At 34.9% G+C, this 10,402-nt stretch overlaps 1 protein-coding gene across 1 annotated transcript in view; it reads right to left on the bottom strand.

Moving 5' to 3' along the window:
* Positions 1 to 10,101, bottom strand: part of LOC107743543 (DNA primase large subunit-like) — a 78,353-nt gene extending 68,252 nt beyond the window's left edge. Inside the window, exons 1-7 of the mRNA XM_016556811.1 lie at positions 10,026 to 10,101; positions 9,488 to 9,639; positions 9,268 to 9,380; positions 8,819 to 8,913; positions 8,385 to 8,505; positions 7,504 to 7,599; positions 7,031 to 7,168 (exon numbers count right to left, since the gene is read on the bottom strand). Coding sequence (XP_016412297.1) covers positions 7,031 to 7,168; positions 7,504 to 7,599; positions 8,385 to 8,505; positions 8,819 to 8,913; positions 9,268 to 9,380; positions 9,488 to 9,632 — 708 coding nt within the window. The 5' untranslated portion in view covers positions 9,633 to 9,639; positions 10,026 to 10,101. The remainder of the gene's footprint in view (positions 1 to 7,030; positions 7,169 to 7,503; positions 7,600 to 8,384; positions 8,506 to 8,818; positions 8,914 to 9,267; positions 9,381 to 9,487; positions 9,640 to 10,025) is intronic.
* Between the last annotated feature and the right edge of the window lie 301 nt (positions 10,102 to 10,402).

Below are 10,402 nucleotides of genomic sequence, written 5' to 3'. Positions count from 1 at the left end.
TCTTCCTATTTAGAAGTCATGCAGTGTGAACCCTCCTGTCGCCGATCCATCGTGCAATGTGAACACAGCAGCAACTGAATGCTACCCCAGATAGTCACGCAGTGTGAAAACAACGGCGATCCGACGAATTTGAAAATCGTGCAGTGTGAACTCGGCATTACTCGGGAACCAACCAGTGTTGATCTCGTGACACTGTTAACTGCACAGCGCTGCGAGATCCAGTGAGAAGCGTTTAAATTTGCTGCAGAATGAATAATAAGGTTGCAGCGAGATCTAGCGAGAAGAATTCCACTTATGCTCAGAATTCTGAGCAAAAAATAAACAGCGCTACGTACGTAAAAAAAAAAACAGAAGTAGTAACGCTAACTATAACCATTGTGTTGTGTCAGAAATAGTCAAATGTTATTACATTATTCATTTAAGGGCTTGTACAACCTTTTTGAGAGAGAACTTACAAGTATTTCACACAACTATTTCCAGCACTTTAAAGCTCTAAAAATGATACAATTTAAATGTCATTTTTAATGGGATGACCAAAATATTGAGGTAAACAAACTTATTTAAAATAAAATTTATAAAGACATCAAATTACTATTATAACCAGTAGATGGCAGCAGAGGAGCACTTATTGGCTTATTACAAATTCATTTCCACTTGTTTGCTTTATATTTTGATATTATAAAATCACTATTATAAAATATAAAATCAAAGAATTCAAGTTTGTCAAAGTTTTGCACTTTTCATGTAAGAAAAGTCACAAAGTATCTTGAAAAGCACAAATTTGTGACTGAATCACACATAAAGCAAGTAAAGAGGGCTCTTTTTATAATCACTGAAGTTGTTGGTCAGTTGAGCATAATACTATAGAAGAATTATGGTACGTTTAATAGGAGTAGAATATATACATTTTCCATATTAAATTAGATTTCACATTACTGTTATTAAAGTAAATTTTGTATGCTTCCCAACTCAAGCTAAGTGCTTTACTATCATATGCATTACCAAGACATAAACATGCAATATTATGAGTAACTGCACTTGTTAATACAAAACAATAGTAATTTTATGATTAAATTATCTTTATTTTTAATAGATTATTATAATTTTTTTTAATAGATTTTGTACTGAAGGTTCAATTCAAAATCATTAATGTGCATTTATCCATCCATTAACAATCCTGTTATAATTTACTGCTTAATGCACTAGCAGACAGCATTATCACATGGCTGCATATATAGTTAATTTAAGTTCATTTATAAGCCAACTGATTAATTTCCATGAGGGAATTTTATTTAAATACTTGACTTAATTAAGATAGTTAAATATTGTACTTTTCAGAGTGAAACAGATACTCATTACCCACTGATGCAGAACCGCTTTCCAAAATATATATATATATATATATATATCTGAGCCAATCCCCAAGTTTTGTTTGTAGACTCAAGCTGTTATCAGAGTCCCTCCGCATTGATCAGATAATGAAGTGAGGAATACATCAGCCCTTCGTCTGGGCACACAACAGCCATGCTTGCTCATTAATCACCCGAGCGGACAAGGGAAAATAAACCTTCAACTGTTCAAGATGGCCTTTCAGTTACGGAAGGACCCAGCAAGATTGAGAGTTTGCCATTGCCATGTTCTTCAGCATGTGTCCATCCATCCATCGGCATCTCCACAGCCCCAGCCAGACATGCCAGCTACAGCCAAATGGCTAAAATTGGGCCCTGGATTGACAGCTTCAATTGAATCCTTGGCAGGCAGAGTGGAAGTGCTTGTGTTTTTCTACTCTACCCAGGTGACACTCAATTAGGTCAAGCTATACTTTCGAAAAGTGTGTGATGCCTAGCGACAAGGTAATATTTCACAACCTGGTGATAAAAAGAAACACTTCACAAAATTAAACAGAAGATCCTAAAGTCACTCAGTGTGAAGAAACTGATTAAAAGTGAATATCTTTGGAGGCCATTTACAATCTTATCACATGAATAGAGCAAAGGTACTCTCGCTGAAGCTTATTGCAGTCAAAATTCAATCTAGGGGTGTGCCATATGAGAATATTAGATCATGAAACGTCTTATTTATTTCCTTATACACTACCATTCAAAAGTTTGGGGTCAGTAAGATTTAGATCTATATGTAATAGCATTTATTTGAAAGTTATTTTTTTTTTGGTGGTAACGATGTAAAAGTTCCTTGCTGAACAAAGGTATTATTTCTTTAAAAAAATTTTTTACTGACCTCAAACCTTTGAATGGCAGTGTATACAGCAGACAATAAGAGCCTGAGAGACTGAATGAGATTTTTTTTTAAATCCTATTCTGTCATCCCTAGATGACAGAACTGAATTCATCGAGCAGTCTTCAGTATACGTGTATAGCTTCTCTTTGTTTCACAAAGACTAAAAAAAGGGAAAATCTTAAGTGAAAAGATGTTTTAGAACTTATTTGATTCCTTTCTGAAGTATTTAAACAGAGTTAATTAAACCAGTATTACTTTATGCCAAATTAATTAAAGTAACAACTCTTGAATAAACAAAATCTAACCTAACTTTCAAATATCTAAAACTGCACAGAGGGCACTTATGATATTTTTAAATTCATAAGTAGGACTAGCTCTGTTAAATGAGAAAAAGAACACTGACATGATCAAGTCAGCAAACTTGGCTGGTGATTAAATATATAAAGTCCAGAGTAAACACAACTAACTAATTAATTTTCAAATTTTCTGGAGTACAAGCACCAATTTTTAAAGCAGCAAAGCTCAACAATACGGATGGCTGGCTGCTTTTGTAGGAGGTCTTCAGCATGTTGATGGAACTGCCACTTGCCCGGGCCACTGCTGAAATGTCACTACATCATAAGTTTGTTAGGCATGTACGTGTCTTTTTATGTCTTACAAACTTAAACATTTGGTTTCTTGTGATAAAGTGAACATTGTTGTTGAAAAAGATGCTAATGTATATTTCACCAAGATAACGTTATAAATGGCTGGCATATGTGAGGTTATGTTGAAAGACAGAATTTGCGATAGCCTAAGAAGCATCTGGATGGGTTTAAAATGACAAATCAGTAATGTGCCTCAGAGTATACCATTGTTTTCCAGCAAAAGTGTGGTTATATACTAATTTCTTCACATCTACAGTTAAATTGTACTTTTTTGTAAAAATTACTGAATAAATCATCTGAACTATTTAAAAACTGAACTACTGGCCTGACCAGCAAAAAAAGTAATATCGAGCCCTGAAAAGCACATAAAAAAAGAATCATAGGAACAGAGTGAAAGTTAAGAACACTGAAGCTTTAAACCAAACCTCATTACCAATACGACAGAAAAATTATTAGTGAGATGGTCAAGTCTTTAACATGCTTTATAAGGCTCAGGCTAATAATAATTTTCATCAATGGACAGTCTCATTATATTAGAGGTCTTATTTTCAAAAAGTGTTGAATATTTGCAGAGCGAGCCGCTTCATCCATGATGACTTTTGAACAACGAGAGGGAATTACATTGACTTTGATGGAAATAGCGCTTTAAATGTCGGACCATAAGCCGCAGCTCAGCTTTGATTAAGAACGGATCCCCATGCCAGATGTTCTGTTTGTTCGTCATGGACACAATTAACTCTACATGACTACCTTTGTATTTCACCACGTTCTGCTGGCTGGTGACCGCTCTTTTAAAAACCGAATACGACGCAAGGCTTTTAAATCATAATTGGCAAGTTGCAGCTTGCCTGCCAGGAGAACCTTTGAAACTTTCCAAAGAAACTAAGTTTCAGCGAGTTTGTTAGGCAGTCAATGAAACATGGGGCATGAGCACTAAAATTGCAATGTCCACCATCCAGACACAGATCAACATCATTTATAGATCTATTTGTAGACCTTAATCAGTTGAGACCCCATATTGAATTTAACACAAATAAAACTAGACTGTGAGGGATGGACTTACATTCTTTACAATGGCACAATTTTAAACTGATTTTTATCAGTATGTTAAACCGACAGTATGTTAGCCAGCTAAATAACATTATCTTGGCGACAAATCAATAGAATTTCCCAAAAAATAAAAAATAAAATAAAACTAGAAACAAAAGGGAAGCACAAAAACAAAAGGGAAAAAAAACATTTATGTTTAAAAAGCATTAAAATGGGTGTGCAAGATAAATGAATGTAAATGGCAATGCAGCACTAGCCTGGAAAGACAACAGGCCACCCTTATAAAACCTCAAAATCTTCTCAGTGGCCAAGAAACTGGTTCAATGGTCAATTTAGTCCATGTAACAACCCAAAATTCTGGTTTAAAGCCAAATTTAGTCTTATCTAACCCTGTCATCCTTTACCTTACATAAAAAATAAACAAAAAATAAACTGAATGAATGCATTCTATCACTTTTGGAAATACTCACCTGCAACAATTACTGGTCAGTGGCAGCTCTACTAAAATGGACATTCAGAGTTAAACTAAGGATTTTCAACCAAGCAATTGATTTTAGACAATCTCACTGGAAATGATTCTGAGTATCATAAAAGACCCATTCCAAGCCTGATTTATGGAGTCGACAGGAATATGAAGATTGACACATTTCATTTTTTTCCAGCGTGGCCATCCTGAACGAAAAAAAAAAAATGTGCAGGCAGCATATGTTTTCATTAGCCAGGATGGATTATTGCGCAGGCTTATACATCTTCAATATACTGGCAGGAGCGAGATTGTTGACTAGCAGTGTCTGTTCTCTGCTTCGGTCGGACAAGAGCTTACCGAATAATAATTCAAATGACTTTTCTCAGAGAACATTCTGCTGAAATAAAACCCATCCCACCAGCTGTCCAAATGCCTGGCAGACTCACTATGATGGTCAGCCTTGACGAGATGGCATGTAGATGACGAAAAGAGAAAAATCTGCCAAGCTGAAAGATAATTTACCATGCTGAGATGAGACTTTCTTAATTTTGCATCATCCATCTATGACACATCTTAATGCCCAACATTCAGGTGCAACACAAAACTCAGAAACAGCATGGCACAAAACACATTTCCTAAAAACATCTTCAACTAGCACAAAGAACGTTCAATCCCAGAAGCACAAGGAAATTTATGCAGACTACATGCCAGCACTAAATGCACAAAGCCTGTCTCTTCTCCACTTACCAGTGATCAACCAAACACAACCGCTCCCCAGTTTCAATTAAAATGCCCAATTAAACCCAAGCTGGGCAGACTAATGTTGTTAAGTAATCTAAGTTCAAAAAGCTGCCCGATTTATTATTGTTCCCTATATCCTGCGCACATTTTAATTTCTCCAGTTATAGCAGCAATTAAACCTGCTGCTGCTGCATTGTTTACCATCAGACACTCATATTTGAATTTCGGATATTAATGGAGTGAAGATGACAAACAGGCGGCTATTACCTTAACAGCCACCACACCGTTCTGCAGATGAATGAAATATTTAAACTGCACTTCATATTTAGAGTGTTATTTTATACATAACCTCAATAAAATAAACGGTGAGCTCATGCTTAACAAAACCTTGATAGAAAAACAGACCACTGTAGATCTTTTAAACTGCTTTATCTACATTAAATAAATAATGTAAATAAACATAAATAAATATTTGTGGTTAGTAAGATGTTTTTAATGTTTCTGAAAGAAGTTTACTATGCTCACAAATTCTGAATTTATTTGATCAAAAAACAGAAAACAGTAATAGCGGTTTTCTTTTTTAAAATGCAATTTATTCCTGTGATCGAAGCTGAATTTTCAGCAGCATTACTCCAGTTTTCAGTGTTACATGATCCTTCAGAAATCATTCTAATTTGATGATTTGCTAATATCAAGAAGCATTTCTTCTTTTTATCATCATCAATGTTGTGGAAACCATGATACATGTTTTTCAGGATTCTTTGGTGAATATAAAGTTTAAAAGAACAGCATTTATTTTTTATATTTTATAACATTATAAATGGTTTACTTTTTGATCCGCTTAATGCATTCTTGCTAAATAAAATTATTTCTTAAAAAAAAAAAAAAAAAAAAATTACTGACCCCATAAGTGTGCGTATGTATTGTAATACATTTCTTTAATTTAGCATTTCCAGTACAGTGCCTGACTATTTTCAAAAGATTAGAGCCTGCTTGATCCTGTGTACTTTAATATTTGTGCTTGTGCTGCTGCACAAAAGACAACAAGGAATCAGCAAAGCTCAAGCATGAAAAGCCCTCAATGTGCCGTCTGCTGGGAATATCCAGACACACATTACATTAACATGCATTCTAAATATGATGCAAGGGGAGAAACTCAATGGTAGGAATACAAACACATGCGTCGTCTTTCAAAGGATAATAGCCTATCGCAGGGAAGCACATTTTGCTACCATTTGGCAGGGTTGGGGTAAAAGAAAAACAAGATGCCTCCACTGTGGGTTACAGCAATCTTGGCAGGAGCTAACAGAAAAGCTGCTTTTGATTTCCTGACCAACAACCCTCCCTGTCACCTCCTCGATCTTCTAGTCACCTTTTAATCTCGTCTGAGGGTGGAAATGACCCATGACTTCTCAGTGTGTGCCATCAAGCACTTTACATTAAGCCTCTCCAAACTATCATCTCTTTCGCCCACTCTTCTACACCTTAAAAAAAAGCAATCTCATGACTGCTATAACCTCTCGATTGCGTTACATTTCTAAACTTCGAAGACCACCTTAACGCAGCTCCCCTATCAACTCTAACTGTGAGCTACAAGCTCCGTTTCTGTAGCTTACAATAACCCCCCTATGAACCCTTCAAAATCTGAAACCTTTGAGTTTTAGTGAAAGAATACAAGTTAAATGTTGGTAGTTTTGTATTATTGAACTCTGCGTGAATCTGAAACCATTCTCAATTAAAACCAAATGTAAAATCCCTCCTAATAATGCCTTCCTTCAAAGTAACATAGCACAGGCCCCGTTTACAACATCCATCTCGCCATTTACAAATGAATCTCTAGTGGTGAACACTGATTGTTGTGTGATGGGGCTCCAATTTTGTTACTTACCGCAAGTGCTTTGGACAGTCTTGTTCGGAAGTCATTAAGGACAATCGTGACAATTTCATGGTGGGGAATGTAGGCATTTCCAGCCAGCAAGTAGACTTTCCTTGTGCGCACTAAATCCAGGGCATCCTGAAATGGGACCTTTGACACAGAAAAATAAGTTATATACTTTATTAATAATTTTTAAATCTACTGTACATACATAATGTTAAAGTGTTACAGCTTACGCTTATTTTAAATGATTAACAAACGGGTCAATAAATAAATTCTAATATCTCATTCTAGTTTAGACAAGCACTTATAAGCCATGGAATATGCAATATAAACTTTAACTTGTTTTAAATGAATTTAATGATTTAAAATGAACCTTTCTAGTGTGCCGTCTTTTATTTTTACAAAGTTACAGAGACTCAGCATTAAATAGCTTTTCAGAACTCTGTATCATTTTTATAATGAAGATGTTACAGTTAACTTACTTTGTAGAAGTCATATTCTTCCACTGTGATTCCACTTAATCCATAACTGGAGGTGATGAGCTTGTCTTTTAGGCTTTTCTTTTCCTCTGCACTTACCTGTAAAATGAAAGTGGGAAACAAATTGCACAGCTGACATTTAGTTTGAACTAGAAGAGCTAAAGCACGGACAACATTTGGCAAAGACAAAAAGCATTTACCGCCACAATTCAGAGAGCAAATTGAAAGAAAAACAGCAGATTACATTATCATGTAAAAAGGTTATGACAAAATAAATTGTTTAACATTTATTCAGTGGCATAATGGCATTAGCATTTATTTATGGCTAGAAAACATGAGCATTCAGGCATAGCTCTGAAACCATATTAGGTATGTTAAGAGAGTGGAACTGAAAGACATGAACTGAATGATGAACAATGTTTTTAGTGTCGAAAAACTGCCCCCTACAGGACTGTACGTCAAAACACACTGATCTTCCACTTGCCCAGACCTGTACATATCTAAAACATCCAATGATCATGATGGGATCTTTCAAATAAGAAATAAAAAGTGAAATGAAGGTTTTAGCAGGGGCACGCAATGAACAATTTCCATGTTTCAGTTACAAAACATTAGACAAAGTGATTAGTCAGCAATGTATTGGGAAGATGGATGAGTTTTGAATCTGATTAGGACAGAAAATAACACCTACAGATGAGAAATCACTATACCATATTGTGTCTGTAAATGGATCTACTATGAAAATTGATAAAGTTAGTGTTATCAGTTATTTTTCAGTTTTTGTAAACTAAAATAATTAAATACACAGATTTTTCTGGTAAAATCAAAAGAAAGTAAATTGTGGGAGGTTTCAACAATTAAATTCATATGTAAAGCAGTCTCACCGTCTCGTACTTCAAATTATTTTTATGCAAAAAGTCAGTCTTGTGCTTTGAAGTAAGGTCACCAAATCGGTAACGGAAAAGGTCAATTTCCTGTTGGATAAACCATCGTCTCAGGTCCTCCCTAAAATTAAATAAAAGTATATGGTTCATTTATACCTTACATTTCAAAACTTGCCTATAAATGATCCTAAATATCCTAAATACATTTAAAAGAATATGACTTGAGCAAAACCCTGCATGTAGGTCTGTAAACTGTTTAGCTTGAACTTAGATTATAAATGTTACATAAATGAACATTCATAGCTTAAGTTTCAGCACACAAACAAAAACAAAAAAATAGAATCATTCATAAAAAAAAAAAGATAATTGGCCAAACCAAACACATGAATTAATCTGTATGAGTACATCCTGATTTACACATGACGAACACTTACGTCTGGCAATAAGCCAAGCGTAGAATAAAATGGGAGATATGGTCTTTTCTTCGTTTCTCATATTCAGATGTTCCTCCCTGAACCTTCCGGTCACCCTGGGTGATTAGGGCAGATTGTTGAAAAAAAAAAAAAAAGAGTTATAAAATAAATAGAGTGTACTAATTTAAAGAGTTTGAAAGCATAAAGACAACATAAAATAAAATTTTCTATGACTTATGAGCAAAATATAGTCAAATGAAATATCCATCCTCTTTTCTTAAGTTGTGTACGTGTGTTGCGTACATAGGATAGTTCGTTTCATTATAGACAAATGCATGTTTTGAAGAAAAAAGGAAAAATTGAAATCGCATCATATGACCCCTTTAACAAAATGATTCATTAACAAAATGTATGTAGTGAATGTGCAGCATGAGAAAAAAAAAAAGTGTATATGAAGAACATATTCTCACCAATTCTGTCTTGAGTGGGAAGTTCAGATTTGAAAACTCAGCTTTCAATCTCATTACGTACTGCTCGGAATTTTTCATATAGCTCACCCCAAGGTTTTCCACAGTCTTGAGCACTTGAAAAAGCACATCATAATTATATATACAAATATATTATTGGAACATAAAAACAATTTTTAATTCAAAGGCTCTTAAAAACACCTGAGCCATGCAGATGACTCACATTTCAGCCTCTCCACTGCGAAGGTTTCAAACTCAGTGAGAGAGATGTTTTCCAGGGGAGGCTGTCCATAGAACTGAAGACAGTGATCATACAGATCATTCTGAGAGCTGCCGATCAGCTTCTTACTTCTGCCTGAAAACAGCATTGCAATTCTAGACACAGAGTTTTAACAATAAGTTTACTAAAACTGGACAATGTGACATATTTTAAAACCCATATAAAAGCACTGACAGACCTGCAGCGATTATATAAAAAAAAAAAAGACAAAGTAGTTGACGATCAATAAATACACACCCAGACGCCACAGTAACGTTACAGCTCTCATGAAAGTTCATAAACAGTAACTATAATTCCTGAACTTGAATAATGCTAGGTTAACTAACGTTAGCTAACATAGTTCATAGTTTAAGTAACATCATTTGCTTTCTGTTACCAATGTCCTCATGCGTATTTAACATTAAATACGTATATTACAATAATATCAGGTGTCTTAACTATATATTTACTACATGTAACTGTCATCTAATAACAAACTCACATCTCAAAACAATCGCTGTTTGTCTCTTCCCGAAGCCTGAATCCCGCCAACGAGCTGACGTTCCAAACAAAGCGCGGGTATATGACGCCACTCTGAAAATTCACCAATCATGTTGCACGAAGGGCTGTTTCCGGGGCTGTGTTGTGTTCTGTTTTCTAATGTCTGAATCATTTCCACGAAATCGGTTCTTTTGAACAGTTCATTTCAAAGAACCGGTTCAAACAACCAGTTCAACTATTCTTGTACATTGTTACGTTTACTTTTTTCATGTGGTTCCTGACGTTCTAAAAAAAAAACTATATTTAAGCACATATTTTTGCGTTTCATGTTTTTTTTCTTTTTGGTTACTCATTTAGAACTTAGGCTGAAAAGTGTTG

Source organism: Sinocyclocheilus rhinocerous, unplaced genomic scaffold, assembly GCF_001515625.1.
Source record: "Sinocyclocheilus rhinocerous isolate Xijiao unplaced genomic scaffold, SAMN03320098_v1.1 scaffold677, whole genome shotgun sequence".
In the NCBI taxonomy this organism is placed as follows: Eukaryota; Metazoa; Chordata; class Actinopteri; order Cypriniformes; family Cyprinidae; genus Sinocyclocheilus; species Sinocyclocheilus rhinocerous.
Note: the sequence above shows the minus strand (reverse complement) of the source record. Positions and strands in the feature narration are given on the sequence as shown.